Raw genomic sequence first — 23,137 nt, 5'->3', positions numbered from 1 at the left:
TTTCCTCAGTTTCTTCAGGAAATATCACTCAGTCTTGCCCATTTTACTGTTCTCAAGATTTGACTTTGTTCTTTAGGTTTTAGGTGATGGTCATTGTGGTTTTATGGGTCCTTGGGCTACTTCCTTTTGAGAATCTGCAGCTCTCAGACCTGTCTGGAATTGAGAGTCATTGCTCCTTTGAAGTGCCAGCTGCTAGAGCAAGGCCTGGTGTGCAGATGGTGAATCATGAAACATTTGTTTTTCAGCCCAGTCATTCTGGCTATTGCAAAGTTCCTTTTCACGCAGTTGTTTAGGAGATGAAATGCAGTTGGAGCAGTCCCAGGTTATACCTGCATTTTCCTGATTTACTCCTTGCTTATGTAGACGCTGTCTGAACATGCACCTGCCTCTTGCCAGGAAAACATTGGGAGTCGCTGCTCTTGATTTATCTTTTTGTCTACACTTGTGACACTTTTCCCACTTTTCCCACTGTGCATGCAGAATGTCCCACTGTTCAGCTTGGTCTCTCTAGTGCCTGGATGTGTAGAGCAGGGTCTGACTGCTCAGATCACTGTTTTTCTCTTTCTCCCCTGAAAATACTGATTTCTGATTTCCTGGACATCTTGCAGCCAACTCGCTTTGTGAAGATCAATGTTTGCACAAAGTGAGACAGCCTGGGGTCATAGAATCATGGAATCATGGAATGGTTTGGGCTGGAATGGACTTAAATATCATCCAGTTCTACCCCTGCCATGGTCAGAGACATCTTCCACTATCCCAGGCTGTTCCAAGCCCCATCCCCAACCACTTCCAGAGATGAGGCAGCCACAGCTTCTCTGTATTTGTGCTGTCCAATATATCCTGCTCTTCCCAACTAAAGATGTTCTTAAAATTCCTCAGGGTTCCTATTCCCAGAGACCCCTGAAGGGGCTCTCCAAGCACTGCCAGCCCCACAGTCCCTGCACACAGATGTCTTTGCTGCTGTGTTTGCCCTGTTGCCACCCAGCCCTTCTGGATCTCCTGCAGTGCCGTTGCTAAACCGGCTTCCCACGGTGAGTGCAGCTCCCAGCAGAGAGCACAGCCTGGCTGAAGCCTCACTCCCAAGCTTCATTCCAGCTTTACACCACCCACACAGAGCTGATGGAGGGAGTCTCACCTCTGCTCTACATCACCAGCTGCTCGTGACTTGTTCACTGCTCTGCTCAACACGCTCTGGGCTGGAAGGATGGAGCTTTTCCTCCTTCACTACCCCTTTACCTGTCTTCTCATTGCCTTTCTAGTCCTCTACCAGGTGAAACCTGCATTCAGATTCTTCTGCAAGATGACCTTCTATAAGCTGTGGCTCTTCACCATAAGCATTGGGGCTGCCATCCTCAGTATTCCTCGTGGACGTAACGTGGACAACATGATGTAAGTTGTTTGTGGCTCCTTTCTGCCCTGAGCATTGATAGAGTCCACTCTGTGCAGTGCTTTGACTTGGAGGGTCCTGGGGGTGTGCTGTGGTAGGGAGGGATTGGTTTTATACTGATTTGGGGAGATGACAGATTCTGTAATTCAGAGAAGGGGTGTGGGTTTTAATATTGGTTTGGGGTTGATAAAAAGAATAACAAATTAGGGAAAGAAAGGATGTAAAAGGTGACATAGATTTGCCAAAGCAGGTAATATCAACAACCTGGATGTAATGCATATTGCTATTTTTACTAGAGCTCTTTCATCTGGTCTTCGGAGCTGTATTTCCCTCTTCCCCATGGCTGAGCACTCTATGACTAAGCTGTGTTGAGAAAGCCACTCCAGGGGCTCTTCCCATTCTCTACTCTGAGCCAGTGCACACCTGAGACATCACCACAGTGCAGTGCTGGCCCCTGCATGGGCACTGGTGTCCCCATCAGCTCAGTGACAGCCTGGTGTCCCACGTCTGGCAGTCCCCTAGCCCATCCCATAGCTGCCCATCCTGTCCCTCCAGATTCCATTCACTCTCCAAGACATGGTCTCACCTGGAGGCTGCATGGGCTGTTCAAGAGTGATCAGTGGTGGCAATCAGGAACCTGGGCTCAGTGGGGATGAAAAGATGACTCTGCTACACAGCACCACAGTGCTTGAACCCTCCTAAAGTGCTGCAGAAGCAGGATTTACTATTCCATTTTAGGCTTCAGTGGGAATTCATATCTCCTAACTGAGCATCAGCCTTTTGCTTTGAAAAATTTTGTTCACCTCTTGACTTTGGTGCCTGATTTTTTTTTTTTTTCCCCGGATGTTATTTTACCAATATCTCTTCAAAGAGAACTCCCAGCATTGCAGCCTAATGCCACCTAAAGGCAAATCCCTCTCTTTCTACAGCCAGCAGGGTTAGGCACAGGTTTCCTGCAGCCCATATTCCCAACCCAGCAAGGTGGGGAGGAAAGCAGAGTACAAAGGTGTGCTGTGAATCTGGATATTATCTAATATTTGGTTGATCTGTGGAACTTCTGAAGCTGTAGTTGCTGGGTCATTGGTCATGTGTGGCTTGAGGGAAACCTGCAAGGTGTATTTGTCTTCCGTTATTAAATAATCAGCTGCAGAGGGACACGAATTGTTCTCCAAGTCATGGTCAAAGCTGTGTCAGTGGGAAACCAGCAGAAGCAGAGTGTCAGGTGGGCTGGTTTGGATGCAAAGTTTGGTCCCAAATTTCAACATCTCTAGCTAATTTCCACTCCTCTTTTCCAGGTTTTTGCGCACATTGACCATGCCACTCAAATACATCTTTGGCATTCAGATAGTGGTGAAGGGCAAGGAGAACCTCAGGACTAAGAAACCTTTTGTCCTGGTGCTGAATCACCAGACCTCCCTTGACATCCTGGGTATGTGGTGATCCTGCCTCCTGCTCCTGGCAGGCAGAAGGGCATGAGTGGCTGCTACAGAGCCCTTCACCAGCCAGCCCCAAGCCAGGGCTGGTCTCCAGGGTATCAGAGGCATTTTCAAGCTACATCAGCTTCACCCTCTCCAAGGGAATGGGGACAAGGCTCTCAGCTGACCACAGCCCTCTCATAGCTGCTCTCCTTCAGTGCCAGTCCTGAGTGGATGGTCTGGAGACCCCCAAAATTTCCCAGGGATTCTATGAAGCTTCAGGCATGGCACCCCCTAAAGCAGAGGGCTGTCACTCAGGATCTAGAGAGACCCTGAGCACAGATGACGATTTGTTCTGCCCTTGCTGTCCCCTTGCAGTGATGATGGAGATATTGCCAAGGCGCTGTGTGCCCATTGCAAAGAAGGAGATCCTGTACATGGGCACATTCGGCCTGGCCTGCTGGCTCGCAGGGGTCATCTTCATCGACCGCAAGAGGAGGGAAGAGTCCATTGGCACCCTGACAGAGGTGGCACACTCCCTGCACAAGGACAACGTGAGTGGGGAGGAGTCCAATGAGGAGCCACTGGAAAACAGGAATCTGAATGTGGGTGGAAAGAGATCTTTGTCTCTGGGCTGGGCACTGAGCAGAACAGAGTGAGAGCATCAGTATGTTCTGTGCCCATGAATGGAGGTCAGGGGTACAGAGATGAGCTCCAGGGCACCATCCCTCTGCAGTGGCTTAGAATTGTACCTGGAGGTCCTTCCGCCCTAATGTCTTCTCCCTCCTGCAGTTGCGTGTCTTGATCTTCCCTGAAGGAACTCGCAACCATGGTGGCTCCATGCTGCCCTTCAAACGTGGGGCCTTCCAGCTGGCTGTGAAAGCCCAGGTGAGACCCACCTTCCTTCTGCCCCTGGAGTGCCATTTGCTCCTGTGGTCCACCAGCAAACCAGGGTACTGGTCCCTGGCTTCTCTAAGGATTGAGTACATATCCAGGAGCCCTCAGGAGTTTGCAGATGGCACAGGAGGGGTCTGTTACAGAAACAGAGAGACAAGTGGAAAATCTTTGTTACAGCTTGGGATAAAATGGTGGGGGGTGGGGGTGGGGGGGACCTTGACAAGAGCTCTGGACCTGCACAGGGAAGTTTCTGCTGAACTGGCCTCTGTAAGATAGTAATTTGACAATCCACTGTTGTTGGCCTAAATACAGACATGAAAATACAAAATCCAAAGGCGAGAACATGGGGTAATATAGTTAAATGATCTAAATATTCAAATAATCCTCTAAGTGTCTGCTGTGATACTGATGGTGATAATTATCAACAAGGTGCAGAATTCACCTGAAAACATTAGTTGGATTTTGGAGAAAGGATAAGAAGATGTGCATATTCACTGTAGACTGCCTCCCCTCCAGGTCCCCATTATTCCTGTAGTGTTGTCTTCCTACAACAACTTCTACAACCAGAAGGAGAAGAAATTTACACCAGGTGAGGATGACCTGGGGCAAAGAATGGTCTGGGTGGTGGTGCAAGATCAGTCCTTGGAGCCATGACCCGGGTGGGAAGAGGACCACATGTAATATGGAGATGGCACCCAGAAAACAGCAGTTTCTGTCTTCTTGGGAAGAGATTGGACATTTCAGGCATCACTTTTTCCTCTCCCCTTGGATTCTCACTGCTTGTCCGATACCTGTCCAAGAGAACTTGGAGAAGCAGGTCCTGCCCCTGATCCCCCCCCCCCCACCTCCACCCAGGTGCCTGGAGAGCTAGGAAACATTTATGATAACAAAAATTTCTACTGGCCAATGATAGAATTGTATGGGGGAAAAATAACACAGGTCTTGGACTTCAGAAGGAAAATGCAGAAAAAAATGGTACAAATTCCAATAGAAAAAAGGAACCCATCATGCTCCTTCTCTCCCTTAGCTGCCACTCACCTTAAAATGGACTTCTGCCACTTCCCACTCTTTCCCAGGCCAGCCTGGTTTTCTCTGAAGAGAGGATCTGCATCTGAAATTCTTATTCCTCCCATTGTTGTGCCTGGGTATAGTCATTCCCTTGCAGGCAGACACCTGGAAAGAGAGAGTGGTGCAAATGATAAATAGGGAATTGCCTGTTTCCAGTCATCTTTCAATCTCTGGGTTTATCCTCTCCCTGTCCACACACAAAAGTCTTTTGGATCTGGAAGTGTTCCCCCACTTGAGAGTCAATAGGACCATGACTAGGAATTCTGCTAGACTGTTCCCTTCCCTTCACATCCCTGCTCTGGGAAATCAGAGAATAACCTCCTAGGGAGGGATCTTGGAAGAAGCTGAACATTTTGTTTTAAGCAAGGCCAGGTCTAAAGACAAATGAGTTAGCTTTGTGACCAATCCAAAAATGTTGTATTAACTCCAAGGATGGAGATTCCAAGAATTCCCTGAGCTTTTTAGAAAGACTTTTTGCAGTTACATTGTACATGCATGTACATTTGCCTATATACAACTTCAGTCACCCTGTGAACTCATGGTTAGCTAATTCCATGCTAGTTCCATTTTCCAAATGGCTGTTAAACAGGCAGGATCTGCACTGCTGAAGAAAGAACCCTAGTTAGCTTTCCTTGAACTTTCCCACTTTCCCCATCTGGAAGGTTTGCCAGAGCTGATTCTGAAGATGGTGGTCAAGATTCCTGCACACTGAGCAGGTCCGTGGGTCAGGACAGCTCCCTGTGTCTGCAAGGGGGTCTGGGTGTGCTGAGGAGCCTCTCAGAAGCCCGGCTCTGTGCCTGGTGTTGGACACTGTCATTCATGGAACATATCCAGTGCTTGCTGGAAGTCTGTTCCCAAGAGACCTGGATTTTCAGCACAGCCTTGGTCATCACTCTGCTCTTCCAGTAGGAGCAAATGAAGTGAGGTACCAGCCTGGCTTTGGGTGTAAGATGTGCAGGCAGGTAACGCAGAATCATGGAATCACAGAAGGGTTTGGATTGGAAGGGACTTGAAGCTCATTTCATTCCACCCCTTACCATGGGCAAGGACATCTTTCACTAGACCAGATTGCTCCAAGCCCCATCCAACATGACAAACCCTTTTCTTTTGTGAAGTTCTTCTCTACACTTGTTTTGCCTCCTTCCCACAGCTCTGCTGCTGACACTGCTGGATCTCAATCCAGACACACGTGTTAAGTCATGCAAAAACATTACAACACATCACAGACTCTCCTCAGATCCCCAGGTTCCTGTCTGTGCAGGCACTGTCTTGTCTGTACTGGGTCAAAACAGGGAACTCTTGGTGCTAGAACAGAAGAGTTTGATGGCAGCTCCCCAGTATGTTCTTCCAGTTTACACCAGTCCATTGCTTAGGTGCTTCCCCAGAGAAATCTAACATACCAGGGATTCCCGGCCACAGTTTCTCTCATCCCAAAGTGTGTTTCTGGAAGGAGGGACTGTGCTAAATTTGGTATACATAGACAGAGCACAACCAGTTTGGATGTGTTGTATTAAACATCTTCTCTTTGCCTGTGATCTAGACAGATTCTGTGACCTCTCCACTGTGAAAACCCATCCTATATGAAACATTGCATTGTGTTGGAGGAGAGATTTACCTCTTTCCATATTTCTGATTCTTGTGCTCTCTGTGGATGGGAAAAGCCCAAGTTGGGTTTTTGCTGTGTACATTTGGGTTGTGGCTGGGCTCCCACACCACTGGTGTGGGAATGAGGGCATTTCCTTGGTTGGCACCAACCCTCCTGCTGTACCGCCTCCGGCTCTTCTATACCACTCATGTGGTTTTTTTTTTCCCGTCTCACCTTCTTCCAGGAAAGATGATCATCCAGATCTTGCCAGAAGTGGAGACGCTGGGCCTGGGCCCAGACGATGTTCCCAAGCTGACAGAGCAGGTCCGTGACTCCATGCTCTTTGCCTACCAGGGGATATCGGGAATGACGAATGGAGCTTCTCATTAGCGATCCCATCTTCCAGCTCCAGCTGTGTATGTTGTAACTGAGGGGAGGCCATGACAACCACAGGAAGGTCTGGCAGCAGAGACAACTGTGGATTACAATGCTGACAAACCAGAGACAGGCAAAGCATCCACCAAGGAGAGAAGCTTCCAAGGGGAATGTTCTTGTGTTCCTCCTAGAGAACTGTGCCACCCAGCGAGACAGATACACAGTGGGCAGCTGGACATTTCTGTGTAATCATATTGCTGAGAATGTCCCACCAGCTGGACCCCAGGCAGAGTTGGGCCCTTCCTGTGATCATTGCTGCCTGCTTATAACCACCTTTCCCAGTTCAGATCCAACAAGGCAGAGGCATTGATCCCAAGCCTGTGACCATGCTGCCAGGGAAGTGGCTGCCTTGGGGTTTGAGGGCTGCCACATTTCCCTGGAATACACTCAGGAGAAGGTGCTGTTTTCTTCCTCTTCCATGGGGAGGATCTGGGAGGTACTTCTGCCATGAGAGACAGAAACCAAGGCAGCTTTGGGAGAGGGGAATTAAAGACCTTACATGTGTCTACAGGGCTTGGTGGTTTCTTTGGCCTTCCTTTAAGCTGTGGAAGATTTTGCTTTCAGGGCTGAATACATCTTCAAAGTAAAAGAGGCACATGTCTGGGGGCTCAGAAACCAGAGGCAAACAGCATGAGTATGCTGCCTAATATCCTTACTATGCCCAGATGGACTCATCCCTGGAACTGTTCAAAAGATGTGTGTATCTGGTGCTTCGGGACATGGTTTAGTGGTTGACCTGGCTGTGCTGGGTTAAAGGACTCAATGATCTTGGAGTGCTTTTCCAGCCTTACTGATTCTCCAGTTCTGTGATGATTCTATAAGCTCATGATTTTTAGCACAACCTGTATATCTTTCAACTCAAACACACTCTGGGAGCTGCAGCTCCTGATTTCTGAGTCCAGCCTTCTGTCTTCTCTGTCAGAGGGTGCCCACCAGCCACAATGTGATTTGCTTTTTTGTGCTGGTATGTTTAGCAATAAACCAGAGCCAAAGACTGTTTTGGACACAGGTCTGACTTACACAAAATCACACACAGATTCACAGAATCATTTAGGTTGGAAAAGCCCTCAACGATCATCGAGTCTAACCTGTGACTGATCCTCACCTTCTCAACCATCCCAGAGCACTGAGTGCCACATCCAGTTCTTCCTTGGGCACCTCCAGGGATGAGGATTCTACCACCTCCCTGGGCTTCCAGGGCTTGACTCCCCTTTCCAAGAAGAAATTCCTCCTGATGTCCAACCTCAACCTCCCCTGGCCCAGCCTGAGGCCATTCTCTCTCCTCCTGTCCCTTTCCCTGGCAGCAGAGCCCGACCCCCCCGGCTGTCCCCTCCTGTCAGGAGTTGTGCAGAGCCACAAGGTCCCCCCTGAGCCTCCTTTTCTCCAGGCTGAGCCCCTTTCCAGCTCGCTCAGCTGCTCCTGGGGCTCCAGACCCTTCCCAGCTCCATTACATTCTCTGGACATGCTCCAGCCTTTCAATGTCTTGTGGTGAGAGGCCCAAAACTGAACACAGAATTTGAGGTGGGGCCTCAGCAGTGCCAGCGCAGGAGAACAGGCACTGCTGGTTACAGTGTGTCTGGCACAGACCAGGTGCCATTGGACTCTTGCCCACCTGGGCACACTTTGTCTCATGTTCAGCCACTGTCAACAGGCTCCCCCAGGCCCTTTTCTGAGGTAAAGATTTCCAACCCCTCTGCCCCCAGCCTGCCATTGATGTCAAGTGTAGGCAAGTGCACAAGGATGTGTTTTATTACTGCCCAGAATACCCAAACACAGATTCACTGTAGGATTTAAATAAAACTTGTTTCAAGGCTTCAAGATGCAGCTGCCATGCTTCAGTGTCTTCAAAGTCTGAAATCTCACTGCTGATTAGAAGCAGCCTAAACAGCTTCTTCTCTTGTGCAAAACCAGGAGATTGGGAAAGTTTTGGTAAAGATTACATGAATGTGCTAATTTCTGAGCAGCTACAAAGGATAAGGAATTTGATTTTGCAATGCAAGCATGCCAGCCTGCAGGTTTGACACCCATTCAGGATGGGAAGTAAAAAAACTTGTCATAATTACACTTCTAGAGAGTCAGAAAGCCTCTGATCACTTCTTTAGGGCAACAGAAAATAAAATATCATTGCCCTCTCATCTGAAGACTTACATTATTGGAAGTTTTTTGAAAGAAATTATATTTTTTAAAATCACATTACAGGAAATAAAACAGATTACATAGTCTTGAGCTCCCCTCTGGGAAACCATGTGCTGATGTTCAGTCAACAGCAGCCAGTGGAGCCTGATGTCCAGGCAGGAGTTTCCCAGGAGCAGCTCAGTGCCACCATTAGGGGTTTCCAACGCTGGTCTGATGAGTAGGATTATAAACTGTCAATAAAGCAGAAAAAGCTGCTGAGAGGCACAAAGTCTTTCCTGGACACGCCATTTTTGTCCACCTTTTTCTCATCCCTGTACCCTTGAATCTCTGAGACACCGTGGTGCTTCCAGCCTTAGAATGAGTGGTTTGGGGGCAATTTCTTGACATTTCAAAAGGTTAATCTTTTAGCAGCTGCTTTTAGCCCTGGAATGTAACTCTCTCTGGGTTACATGAACACTTTGACTTCCCCCAAACTTGGTCAGAAAAGAGCCACAGGAAGCTGCTCAGCACATTTTAGTGACCATAAGAATACAATAAAAAAAGAAATGAAAAAAACTCTGTTGTATAGAGAAAAGGTGAGCTGGATTCAGGTCCTAAAGAATGGGGTGAAGCCACCATAATTTAGCCTTTAAGCGCAAATATCTGTCTTAAACAACAGCGTTTCCCTCAAATAGTTACTCAAACTCCATACAGGAACTGCATGGAGATGCTTTGTGGTCTGTGCCTTGCACAAGGACAGTGTAGGTGATCCCCAGGTATTGTGATCATCTATAAACGGGTTGTCAGAAGGAAAAATAATCCAGTCCAGTCCATTCTTCAAGTCTCTGTTCTCCCACATCATTTCAGCTGGGAGAGCCCTAGTCAAAAGTGTTTCAGTAGGACACTGTGCGTCCACATCTCTAACAAAGACATTGCTTTACTGTGGCACATCATAACCTTTGATCATGTGTGTTCAGCTACTGGTGTGTGAGGCCATACATTGTCAAAACTACTCCAGATATACCTCAAACTAATTTAAAGCTTTGGCGAAGATGAGGGGAGAGCAGGAACTTGGAGCAGCTGAGTAAGACTTTGGAGCAGGTTGGCTAATTCTAGTTGCTTTTTCATCAACACCTTTCCTGTCAGAAAATACTATGGTTGTCCTGGAATAAGGTCTTTAGAGGACACATTCCCAAGGTCCAGAACAGGCTGGATTTTGAGGGATCTCCCATTTGCTTAAAAGGAAGAAGCAGGGAATAAGGTGTGATGGAAGTGATACATTGCCTGGAAACCCAGTTAACAGCACCTCTGCCTCCAGTGCTGTCTGAGTGTTGCTAAATGGACAGACGTCTTTTGGGGGTAGAGTCATGGTGTAAACCTTAATTCTTTCATTTTTTTTAGGCATAGAAAAGACCTCATAGTGCATGTATTATTTTTGACAGGTCTTAGACCACTGGTACCTTTTGTAGCACTCTCAGGCTCATCTTTCCAGGAGGAGAGGTCAAGAACATCAATATCTTGGCAATCAGTGAAGTCCTCAGGATAAGTGTTGATCTTGAACACATCCCTGGGTATCTTTTTGATATGAGTATTGTCACAGATCACCCTTGACACTGAGATTTTTCTCAACGCTTGCAACTGTTGTGGAGTGAAAACTCCCGGGTTTTCCCACCAGAATCTGCAATGAAATTTTCAGAAGCAGTTTATAATGTCTGGGTATTTGCTGAGATGGGAACCTGACCAAGGTGAGTCTGAATGGTGCTTAGATCCACCTTCCCTAGGAACACCCCTTTAGAAAGAGGTGTCTCTGGTGTGGCCAGATCTGGATTCTGCCAGTGCAGAGAGCCTGCCTCTTCCACACAGCATCAGCAGATGCTGGGATGCAGGGATTTATGCCCTGAGAGCAAAAGTCACCTCAGGCAGAGGCCACAGCAAATGCCCCATGATCTGGAGCTGGTACTCCTCAGCCACATGAATCTACAGGCTGCAAAAAACAGTCCTTTGGCAACTTGGCTAAAATGAAGGGGTGAGCCTTGCTGGGAGCACTCACTGGAGTGCTGTAAATGGGTTGGATTAGTGTGTCACAGGAAATGTCAGCATTTTCCCCCTAAAAAATGCCACAGGGAATGTATCTCTCACCTGTCCCCATCACGCAGGTTCCTGAACTGGGTGCCAATAATGCAGGACAGGAGGGGCCCAACTCTGCCTTGGGAAACCACAGGCTCTGCAACTGCCCCAATCCAGAGGTCAATATTGTACGGTGTCCCATACACATTCATGAACTTCTTGGCCAGTTTGGGATTGCCCAGCACCTCAGATAATTCTTCTATAGTTTGGGGTTGGGAAAGCCCACAGAAGCCTCTCCAGGCATTGTAACCTGCAAAGGCAGGAGCAGCAGATGATCAGGACCCACCACCACGTCTCCACAGCACCCTTCTTGGCCCATGAGCACTGCCTGCTTCTTCTCATGGCATTAAAAGATCTGGAAGGCACTATTGTCCATGCAACAATAGTCCCTAACAAATGTCACATTTTCAAAGGTCCTTCTCATATGTACACTAAACAAACTGTTTGGGTTGTCCTTGTGACTACATCTTATCCTGTTGGTTAAATCTTTCTACTGCTGAGGATGAATGCATCAGTCCTTGCAGCTTTTGGAGGCAAAATTTCTAGGATCAAGTTCTTAGAAAAGAGGAAGTTTGGTTGTGCAAACTTCCAGGAGCACCCATTCTTCTCCAGCACCAGGGGCAGTCCCATCTGTGGGTGCAAGTCACTTCTGCTCAGAACTCTGGCTTGTCTGGGACACAAGACAAGATTGACAGGCAAGGAACAAAGCCCAGGGGATGTGTCCAAGCCCATGTGAAAGCTGAATTTGGTCACTTGTGTCTCTACCTTCTGTACCACACATGCTCTCTCTTTGCAATGCACCACTGTCTCTCACCCACTTTCTTACATTATCCCAAATATCATCTTTGATTTCTAAACCTTTTGTCCTTGTCATACATGTCTCACAAAAAGATTTTTATCATACAGAAACCTTTTATTCCCTGAGCTTGACTGTCTGTCCATCCTTCACCCTCAAATCAAGGTACTGGTTCTTCCCATTAGTACAGAAAAAACTCATTCATGGAATAAACAGCAGAAGGAAAAAAAAAGGTCTTATTGACAGGAAGTGTGGATTTGTGTCTCCTTACCTGGAAGGCCATGGTCTCTTCCCCGTTGCATGTTCATGGCTCCTAGATCCAAACCCATCACCTCTGTCTGTTCAAAGAGGTGGTTCTGGAGTTCCTCAATGAGCAACTGGTTCTGTTTGGTGAGTTTTGCATGATCCACAACCATGCCCCGGATCAGGGGGTCAATGCCTCCTGCAGCCATTGCAAATCAAGGAAAGATTTTTTGTGCCAAGGTGCAGCTTTGATGGTCCCATTCATGCAGCTGAAACAGTCTACTATGGGCTAGGTGGGGTTTTCATCTTCATATTTTCATTTCACCATATCTATATAGAATCATAGAATCATAGAATCCCACAGTGGTTTGGGTTGGAAAGGACCTTAAAGCCCCTCTCATTCCACCCCCTGCCATGGCCAGGGACACCTTCCACTGTCCCAGGTTGCTCCAAGCCCCATTCAGCCTGGCCCTGGACAATTCCAGGGCTGGGGCAACCACAGCTGCTCTGGGCAATCTGTGCCAGGGCCCCCCCCACCTTCACAGTGGTGCCTGTATGAATCTGTACATGTCTGAAGGTGCCATTAAATAAAGCCTCACGTAGTAACTGAATCCCTTATCCCTCCCCATCCCTTAGCTTTTCCTTCCACACCCCTAAATCCACTTGCTCTCCATCAGTCCTTTTCCAAGTCTGCTCCTCAGCCTGCCAGGCTCCATTATGTCCTGGTGCTTGGGGGTCTGTCCAAAGTTTTAGGTTTTGCAATGGATTTTGTTTATAATTCACTATTAATTGACAGACATTTATTAAAACATGTAATGTAGTGGTAGCATTAATTCATGTCTGACTGTCCATGTCTTTTTCATAACAATTAAGGAGACAGTATGAGCAAAACACAGGAAAATTGGCTGCACATGTGTAATAATATTTCTCATAATTACTTAACCCATTTGGGAAGAGATATTTGTCTTCCTCGGAAAGACTTATCTGGAGATCTCAGCTGTGTAATAGCAGGAGCCCGTAACTCCAGTTAGAGCCAGGAAGAGGGATGGGCACCTCTAGGAAGGAATGATGCTGCTTTAGCTCAGTTAAACTGGATGCATCACCCTCTGTCCATGTCTCCTGATTATAGGGGGATATAAGAGCTTTGATTGACATAGACTTTGGTGGATTGACATTTGGCACAGGGAGTCTCCTGCCTCCTGGAGCAGCAGGAGCAGCTGCACAATCTCAGTGGATGTGGAACACCCCACTGCCAGGTCTTGCTGGGAGGTGTCCAAGGAATGACTGGACATAGTGCTCAGTGCTCTGGGCTGGGTGACAAGGTGGGGGTCACAGGCTGGACTTGATGGTCTTGGAAATCTTTTCCAACCTAAATGATTCTGGGCTTCTGTAATTCCACGTGCCTGACCAGCTGATCTCCACCCCAGGACCAGACCAGGACCACGGCTCCATGTTCTTACCTTCCATTATAATTCTCCACGGAGCACAAAAGGTCAAATGCAGAGGGACATGGGAGGAGGAACCCAAAGGCTGAAAGCTCTCATTCAAACGGGACACAAAAGGCTGCACTGAAGTGTGGCCAAATCGGAAAGCCAGGGAGAAAACATTTGAGGCCCTTGGATCAACCTTTTCATTGTAACCACTGTACAAAGGAATCCACTTGCTGGTCTCCTCAGCCAGCAGGAGTGGGAGGTAATCTCTGTATGTTATGATCTGAAAAGCACAAGAACTCAGCAAGTAACCAGCAGCTGCATCAGAAATGGCATCAGAAGTCAAGTGCAGAGAATGAACGTGGACTGTCTGCAGCAGAATTCATTAAAATCTTCAGAAAAAAGAGCTGTAACAATGGAATAAGTTTGGCATAATGGATTTAAATTATTTTAAAATGTGAAATTATTTTATCTAATAATTAATTTATATATTATTTTAATAAATAATTGATAAATTAGTAGCATGATGCATAAAAAAGCTCTGGATATCCATGCTGTCTCAGATGGACAATTTCCAACTCCCACAAATAACTCCACTGCTTTGGCAAAACATTTTCCTCCTTTTGCCTGAAGGAAAAGCCATTTCTAAATGTGTGGATGATACACAGTGAACAGTACCTGGTTTATGGCAATCACAATCTTTCGACTCTCCTGGTAAAGCTTTTCCCCATCCCAGTGGGGATTTAATTTCCTCAGCTCCGTAGCCAGGCGATTGTGCTCTCGGACAAAGAGAGTGTGCATTGCAGAGAGTCCCAGGTTTTCTGTCACCCGTTTGTCACCTAAAATGAAAATATTTTATGAATTTTGTACATTGCTTTCAATTTGAGAAGCAGGTTTTTGTGTTAGGACAGACAAGTAACAAGTGGTGATGTTCCTGACAATAATCCCTGGAAGTGTACAAGGCCAGGCTTGATGGGACTTGAAGCAACCTGGTATAGTAGAAGGTGTCTCTGCCCATGACAGGGGGTGGAACAGGATGGTCTTAAAGTTCTCTTCAAAGCCAAACCCTTCTGTGATTCTATGAAAACTGGAGGGGACTCAGTGAAGACCCTCTGTGAGATGATGGAAGAAGCACTGAGCATCTCCTCACTCAGCAAGGAGCCCTTCTCACAGGCAGAGAATGAGGAAATGAGAACACTCTGTACCCTTATGTTGTACCCTTATAATGTTTTTTTTAATGTTATGCCTGTGATGGATCACTTCAAATTTGAATTTGTCTTCAAATCTGTATTTGTCTTCAGTTAAATTTCATACAAACATCTAGACTTTTCTTCTGATGTAGGGTGGGTTAGTTAATTAATCAATTAACTAGATTTCTTAAGAGTGTTTAACTGTTAGTCTTGATTGGGTTGAAAACTGAATCATAGAATCACAGAATTGAAGGGACTTTAAAGCCCATCCCATTTCAACCCTCCACTATCCCAGGTTACTCCAAGCCCCATTCAGCCTTGCCCTGGACACTTCCAGGGATGGGGCAGCCACAGCTTCTCTGGGCAGCCTTTGCCAGGGCCTCACCACTCTCACAGGGAAGAACTTCTTCTGTATATCTAATTTAATCTACTCTCTTTCAATGTGAAGCCATTCCCCCTTGTCCTCCCACTACAGTTACTAATGCAGTCCCTCTCTAGGCTCCCTGTAGTCCCTCTAGATCCTGGAAGGTGCTGTGAGGATCTCTGCACAACCCACTCTTCTCCAGGCTGCACAGCCTCAACTTTCTCAGTCAGTGCTGACAAGCTGACAATTGGCATTCAAGTAATGAATGGTAAATTCTAGGTAGAAGAAAAAAAGCCCCAGAGAAGTTTTAAGCACTGGTGGCTATTCTATTGAAAATTTCTCCTGCTTTCAAAAAGACTTAATAAAGGAAGAACAATTTGCTGTAATTTTTTGGGGAAGTTAAAATAATTTTTATGTTTATTAATCGATTATTGCTTGATTATTTTTCTTTTCTAACTGGGGGGAGGATTCCTTGTCTTTCACCTTATGTAGTCATGTCTTGAAGTGCCTCATTCAAATATCACAGAATCACAGAATATCCTCTGTTGGAAGAGACCTACAAGGATCCCATACAGAGATATTTGTCCCTTTTTGACTTTATGACCCACTGAAAACCACTGAGCTGCACCTTACCTGCTTTAAAACAGGGGATGTTGGCACTCCTGTTGGTGAGAACACAAACGCTGTGCGTCGTGTTCTCGAAGGGCAGCAAATCCAGCCCCACGTCCACAAAGTCCTGGTTCACGGCCATCAAACCCAACTGGTTGGTGAGGTTTCTCAGGCTCCTCGCCAGGGCGTCATCGCTGCCGTACACCGTGCTGGCGTCGATGAAGGACGTGGCGGCATTGAGCTGCTCCCGCCGGAAGGTCCCGGGGTTGCACACGGAGGCTGACTGCACGAATGGCATGCAGGTGTCGGAGCTCAGCATCCGCGAGTCCTCAGGGGGGAACTAAAGCAAATGAGCCAAGTCATGCCTCAGAAAGCCCTGTGGTTTTATTTTTGCTCCTGTAAGAGCGTGTGGCACAGGTGAGAGTCAGGGTACCTTAATGGGGAAGCAGGGGGGCTTGAAGGCACAGCTGGTGTGGCACTGGAGTTCCAGGCTGGCTCCTTCCCCACTGGCAGGGGCCAAGTCTATGTCATGGTTGACCCACTGGCCCCAGTGCATGAAGACCAGCGAGAGCTGCCGGTCTGCAGTGATGTTCTCATTGGCCGTGTGAGCAATTTCATTAGATACTTTTCGAACCTGCAGAAAACCGAAATGAAAATGTGACTGTCTCTGCTATGGTGGAGTGGTAGCCTCTCACTTGAACTCCCACTGAGAACATCTTGGAATCACAGAATCATGAAGGTCTGAAAAGACCTCCGAGATCATCAGCCTTCGAATGAGTATCCTCATTCCTTCTAAACCATATTGAGAATTGCCACGTCTACCTGTTTTTGAACACCTTCAGGGACTGACTCCTCCACTGCCCTGGAAATCCTGCTCCAATGCTTAACCACTATGTCATTGAAGACATTTTTCCTAATATCCTAAACATCCTCTAGTACAATTTGAAGCTATTTCCTCTTGTCCTGTCACTTGTTACCTTGGAGAAGAGGCCAAACCCCACCTACTCCTTTCAGGTAGTTGTAGATCATGCACAAGATTATCTTAGATAAATTACTAAGAGTTATGGCATTACACAGCTCCATGTCATTCCTCAGCTCCATCCAATCAGGTGTAAGAGTAGACGACACAGTCCTTCAGCCAAACCTGGCTTCATGGAAAGCCTGTTCCAGCTGAAACTTGTTTGTGAACACCAGAAAGTCAAGAACATGGCTGAGGAACTCCCAGGCCTTGTGGTTTGTACAAACCTCCTGGTGTCCTTGAGCAATGACTGCAGCAATCCTTGGGATGTACACTTTGGAACCTGCTTAGGAAAGGATCCACAACCTTCTTCTCATGTCTGTCTCCAACAAAAAATATTAACCGGAGCAATAACTCAGTTGTGGAAAAGCAGCCTGAGATCAAAGATCAAGCAATTTACACTCTAGATGTTGCCACTGCTTCCTTCCTGATGGGTGCATTGAGGGCAGTGTCCTTACTCATGGCTGGATTAGGATAACAACTCTCACCAGTGGGAGTGGGAATCCATTGTAGCGCTTTCCTTCACTTGCTCCTCTGGGAACAGACACTCCATCTTCATATACGGCTGGGAGCCAGCGCGCAAAGGCACGGTTAGAGGACCCCAGGTGGGAGTGATTTCTGCAGCATCACCAGAAAAACAACTTCTGTTATTTTTTCAAACATCAGCAGCATTGTACAGACCAACATTTCACAGCCCTTTATTCCATGTCTGAACACTCTGGTAACAGGGATGAGACTGGGAAAACACCAAGAAGCAAATTATACCAAGGTTATTATTGTGGAGAAAAATCAACTTTTTTTAAAAGTGCCTTGTGTCACACTATTAATTTTATCTGTCAGTTAAACCTACATTGATTTTATCTGGCATTTAAATCTCTCTACCACCTCTGTCTTTACTGCCCTTTCAAAATCAGACTCATAGCAGGGCCATCAGCATGGTGAGGGTGGCCATGTCTTGTCCAGCTGGGGTCCGGAAGCTTCCAAGGATGAAGATTCTCCACCTCTGTGGGGATCTGTGCCACGGCTGCCCCTTGGGAAAGTTTTTACACTGACCCTCTCAGCCTGCAGCTGTGGCCATTGTGGTGTTCCCTTGCACTGCTCCAAAAAGTTTGAATTGCTAAAGTCAGCATTTTGTGTTCAGAAGAAAAATAATTCTGATTGAGCCAATGATCTGTGGCCCTGTGGGCACAAAACTCAGGCAATGTCTGTCTATGTGATGTGGCACTCAGGGTTCTGGTCTGGTTGATAAGGTAGGGATGAGTCAAAGGTTGGACTTGATGGTCTTGGAGGTCTCTTCCTGTCACCCTTGGCAAAGAATGGCACAAGAACAGATGAGGACACAGCGTAAAAAGGAAGAAAAGAAGGCCTTTCTGGAAAAGAAACTTCAGCCTAAATAGACCAACACAACACATTCTATTTGATTGCTTAGTTAATAAAAACATCTTTCTCACACACCATCCTTGAGAGGAACAGAAAAGCAAGGTGGAAAAACACCACCTGCAGATTGTTTAGACTAACAAGATATCACATTCCTACAACTCCCTAAAAATTATCACAAGCCACTGTGGGAAATGATTGCCGTTTCTCTCTCCCTGACCAGACTGGCACACACATTTTCCAACTTAAATGATTCTGTGATTCTGCACTGGAAAAGGAGAGGAGTACCCAGTGTTCACAGCAGAGTGTTTAGCACTGTGTGCTGTGAAATAAGAGCATGTCCTAGGAAAACGTGCCAGAGCCGAAGCAATTCCATCAAACATTAAAGAGTCAGAACCACCAGGGTCTTGTTCTGATTGTTATTACTGTCCTTGCAGGCAAACTATTCTCATGGTGTGCACCTCAAGCTGAGCAAGATCCTTGGGAAAATATTCACACCACAGGGATCCCTCAAGCCTCCTCATCTCCCTGACAGCCCAACAAGGCCAAGGACCACCCTACCCTGAACCTCAAATCAGCATGGACACAAAATCCCACAATGGGTCAGGCTGGAAGGGACCACACTGGAATCACCTGGTCCCATGTCCCTGCTCAGGCAGGGTCATCTCAGACCACATGTCACAGGACTGTGTTCAGATAGTTCTGGAATACCCCCAGTGAAAGAGACTCCACACCCTTGTGGGGCTGGAGGTCCTGGAGTCCAGGGGAACAGACTGGAAAACCCCAGTGAGTGTGAGCTCCCTGCACACTGCTGCAGAGCTGTGCTGTCATCACATCTGGCACATTTGTTTCAAGCCAGGTGCACATTGGATGCAAGTCCCACTCAGATTTGGTGTCTGGCACTGACACAGCAGGACAAGGAGCCTTGACTGTCATTGGCAGAGTAGGAATTTGGTCATTTTCTGGTTAAAAAAAAAAATTTAAAAGTGCAAACAGAAATAAACATTTGATCCCAGCTTTGAACCTGGAGGGAAACTATGTGCAAAAAAACCCCGAATTCTCAAATAAAGAATGTACAATACACGAAGTTGGAAGAACCAAGAATTAAAGTCTTATTTAATTCCCACCCTTACTCATCACAGAGATACATCAACAGCTGAATATTATCATCTGAATCAGGTGGGGAAATTAGTATTATCCCTATGGAAGAGTGGAGGGATGATTTCCTGTAGCCTCCACCAAAATGAGAGGCTGAGTCATAGCCTCAAAATTTCCTCAACTTCTTACCTCCCCCACCCCAAGATCCTTTCCTTCATCCAAAGCAACACATAAAGGGCAGTGGGCACAAATCTGAGACTTTTAAGAAATTACATATTTTTCCTGACAGGCACAGGTAGAAATGAATCCCCTGTTACAGGCTCATTAAACTCAGCATTTCACTCTTCTTGCCCTTTCGAAAGGCACTTTCACAAATCATCTACCCTGGGTCAGAATAAAGAGACTCGCCTTGTCCACACACAAATCCTACCTGTTGTTGCACTCCCCAGTAATGGTCCTGTAAAAGTCCCTCTCTGGGCATTTAATGGAACGAGTCTGATAGTCACAGCCAGTGCCCTTGGAAATCATCTCCTTCTGTCTCCTGCTTAGCAGGTCTGCAAGAGAAACCCTGTAAAGTGACATCTGATCCTACTCTTCTTTTGTTGTTTTAACTTCTCAGTATTCTAGGTCAACATTTGAGCCAGCTGAATTGGAGCTGTGGATATAAAACATCTGGATTGGAATTGTTAATTTGGTGCCTAAACCCTTTTGTGGATCAGCCTTCCCCTCTGGACTAGGGAAACAGGGTGGGCATAAAGCAATTTTCCAGGGGAATGTGGAGAGCATCATCACCAGGAAGGTTTTACCCCAGCTGGGAACAAAATGATGAGTTTGCAGAGTGGTACAACCCAGGTGTGCGGAGCAGAAGTGGAAGATGGAGGGTTTTCAGTGATTACAGTCTCCAGTGGGCTTTGTCCCAGGTTTGTCACAGGTATTGTTAGGCTGTTTTTATAAGGATAGGAGAGATGCACTCTCAGAGATGATGAATAAAACACCCAGGAATCTGGTCTGTCTCTGAGAAACCTTCAAGTCTATTCCCCTGTTGGGGAAAGGTTTTATCCCTGGTTATTTGGGTCATGGCAGAGCTGCTCTCTGCCACCTGCTGTGGCACATTTCCTGCTCTTTGCTCTTTGTAAGACATTTTGGTCTAAATCACATTACCTGTGACATTGAAACCCTGTTCCCCAGAGAGATGCAGCTTCCTCTTGAGGAGTTTCAAAGTAGTTTCCAAGTAATCAGCGGCACGGACTGCAGATCTGGTTCTTCCTGTGGGGTCCTTTAGGTGCTTCAGGAAATCCATCGGGTTAACAATCTTTTCCTCGAGTTTTCTCTTTAAGCTGAACATAGAAGAGTTCCATGAAGCACCTTCTCTGAAATCAGAGCTCCTCTTCATGCTGGACTGGGTGTAATTAGCTGTGACACCACTGCAGGGTCACATGCAGACCCTGCCCAGTAGGACCAGCTGTCTGCACATTATCATGTCAGCTCAGATGGTTTTGGCAAACAAAGCACTGTAATCCCCCACTTCAAGTTTGCAGTCACACTTCCTTGTCACAATAAACTTTGTTCCATCATGTGGAAATCCAGATCAATGAACTGTGACTGGATAAAATTTTACATGTATTATGTTGCAAGATGTATTCTGTGAGCAGAGGGACAACCTCGCTCCTGTTCCATCTCTTTCTGGTCTCAAGGCTCTGTCTTGCTACTTGTGTAGGATGAGTGGAAAGAGGCTCCTTCCCAAATCATCCCACTGCCTGGAACCGGCCTTTTGGGACAATCACAGAGGATTACCTGGGGTTTGACTTCCACTGACACCTATCTGGGACAGGGTGTCCATTTGCACAACTCCAGTCCTTCTGGAGAAGGACCGAACTTCTGCTGCCAGAAGAGGACTCACATATGTCCAGCATGGCTGAACCATTATGGACCAGTGAAAGGTGCTCGTGGCAGTGCAGGTGAGGAAACGATACTTGGAGGTCGTGATTGGTGGTTCTGGGACCAGAATCCAGCCAAACTGGGCAAAAGGATCCCTCCAGCCATGACCAAGAGAGTCCTGGTGTTAAGGCTTCTCCATAATAAATATGCATTGGAAAACAGAAGAAACACACATATCTTTAATCTTATTGCCTTAAAATATTGGGGCTGTCATGCAGGAAGAACTCACCTTTTTCGAGCCTGTAAATACGAAGTGTCTACCAACTGCCTGGCCTCAGTAATGATGCTCAGGAGAGACGAATCTGACAGCACCTCTGAGACCTCTGCTCAACAAAATAAAAGAAGAAAAAGCAGAAATTTAGGATACTCAATTATACACCAAAAGCTTTGTTCTCAACTAAACCATGTCCCCAGGCTGCCACATACACAGGGTTTTTTTAACATTTTCAGGGATGGTGACTACATCGCTGCCGTGGGAAGCCTGTTTCAATGCTTCCCAATCCTTTCCATGAAGAAATTTTCCCCAGTCTAAACCTCTGGCACAATTTGATGTCATTTCCTCTCCTCCTGTCCCTGCTCCCTGGGAGCAGAGCCCGACCCCCCCCGGCTGTCCCCTCCTGTCAGGAGTTGTGCAGAGTCTGAAAGTCCCCCCTGAGCCTCCTTTTCTCCAGAATGAGAAAAGGAGCTTTCCCAGCTCCTGCAGCTGCTCCTGGGGCTCCAGATATTTCCCCAGGGAAAGTGCGCAGAAGAAGTCAAAGATACAATCTCTGTCCCAAGTTTCCTGTCATAAAAGGATGATTTGCACGGATGGGCTATTGGTTAAATAGGGAGTTTCCTTAGGCAAATCGCTCAGGTATCAACTTCATTTTTAGTGGATCAATCCACAGGGTATTTCAATTTTTTTATTGGAGCTGTGTCTAATTGGGAACTCTGGCTGAGTTTTGATTCACACCCTTTCCAGTACAGCAGCAGCCAAAGGACAAACAGGAACCTACTATTCCCCGAGAAGCCCATTGCTCCAACTGCGCAGAGAGCGATGATGGATCCCAGGAGAGTCATCCTTGGATTTGTGCCTAGAGAGAAATGCAACATAAATCCTCAATGGGCAGGGCTTCACTGAAATGTCAGAACAGACTGACATGTTTGGTTTCAATATCTCTTTCAGGATCCAGGAATAAAATCGAGCTGCCCTCTGTCCGGATCTGTCAGTGGGACTCAGGCTGGGGTTGTGGCTCTAGATGTTGGCAGGACACAGGGACGCCTCTGAGAGGTGGGACACTCAGCAAACTGGGCTGAGTAGCTGCCAAGGAATAGGCAGTCAGCTACAGTCTAGCCTCAGTGGATATTGGGAAGGTGAGTTGGAAGAGGGTGGTGTCCTGGAGTCCTGTCTTTGGCAATGTCCACAAGCAGCTGGTGGAAAGGAGCCTGACCCCACACATCCCTCTCTGCCCCCTCTGTCTCCATACTGAACAAAACAAGCTGCCATGTCTGTCATCACTTTCAACCACCCCTTCCAGTCCACCTGCTGCTCCCTGAAATTCATCTCTATTCCTGTTTTACATTAACAGCAGAAATGTCTATGATCTGTTCCACCAATATCTCCCACTGTGGCACAGCACCTTCCCCGAATGGAGATTTTTAGCCTGAAGGTTGTAAGCAAATTTATTTTAAGTAATTTAGTCAACTTCTTAATTATTTAGAACAGGACAGAGACAAAATTTGGAAGAAAACTAACAGATTTCTCACAGTGGGAAAGGTTATCTTACATTTACAATCCATGAAAATTCTTGGACCATGTTCCTGGGGATTGAAAGCTGCTTATTCCTTGCAATCATACATTGCAGGAATTTCCTGCACGAGAAATAAATGAGGCTGTCTTTGCTCACTTCTCACAATAAATTAAATACACATCAGGGGAGAAGGAGGAATGAAGCACCACCAGGTCCCAACACTCTGCTCTGCCTCCCATCTCCTTGGGTACACCCGTGGAATGCACCAATATCCACACTAGAAATATCAAATGCAGATATAGAATGAAAATGCAC

The 23,137-nt window shown here is 46.7% G+C and overlaps 2 protein-coding genes across 2 annotated transcripts; one reads left to right on the top strand and one right to left on the bottom strand.

The window, feature by feature from the left end:
* The first annotated feature begins 1,119 nt into the window (after positions 1 to 1,119).
* LOC128817188 (1-acyl-sn-glycerol-3-phosphate acyltransferase alpha-like) lies at positions 1,120 to 7,361 on the top strand. The gene is given in 7 exon segments (XM_053995497.1): positions 1,120 to 1,161; positions 1,163 to 1,389; positions 2,683 to 2,816; positions 3,181 to 3,356; positions 3,595 to 3,690; positions 4,216 to 4,288; positions 6,597 to 7,361. Coding segments are annotated over 7 exon segments (894 nt in total). The 3' UTR covers positions 6,743 to 7,361.
* Positions 7,362 to 8,454: 1,093 nt separating this feature from the next.
* Positions 8,455 to 22,880, bottom strand: LOC128817209 (myeloperoxidase-like). The gene is made up of 14 exons (XM_053995542.1): positions 22,859 to 22,880; positions 22,088 to 22,165; positions 21,322 to 21,415; positions 20,316 to 20,491; positions 19,585 to 19,708; positions 17,168 to 17,297; positions 16,095 to 16,295; positions 15,686 to 16,001; positions 14,177 to 14,337; positions 13,529 to 13,781; positions 12,097 to 12,267; positions 11,042 to 11,279; positions 10,363 to 10,580; positions 8,455 to 9,153 (listed from the first exon to the last, which is right to left on the bottom strand). The coding sequence occupies exons 1-14, from the start codon at positions 22,869 to 22,871 to the stop codon at positions 9,113 to 9,115; spliced, it is 2,214 nt and encodes a 737-aa protein (XP_053851517.1). The 5' UTR covers positions 22,872 to 22,880; the 3' UTR covers positions 8,455 to 9,112.
* Between the last annotated feature and the right edge of the window lie 257 nt (positions 22,881 to 23,137).

This window comes from Vidua macroura, chromosome 20 (assembly GCF_024509145.1).
Source record: "Vidua macroura isolate BioBank_ID:100142 chromosome 20, ASM2450914v1, whole genome shotgun sequence".
Classification (NCBI taxonomy): Eukaryota; Metazoa; Chordata; class Aves; order Passeriformes; family Viduidae; genus Vidua; species Vidua macroura.
Note: the sequence above shows the minus strand (reverse complement) of the source record. Positions and strands in the feature narration are given on the sequence as shown.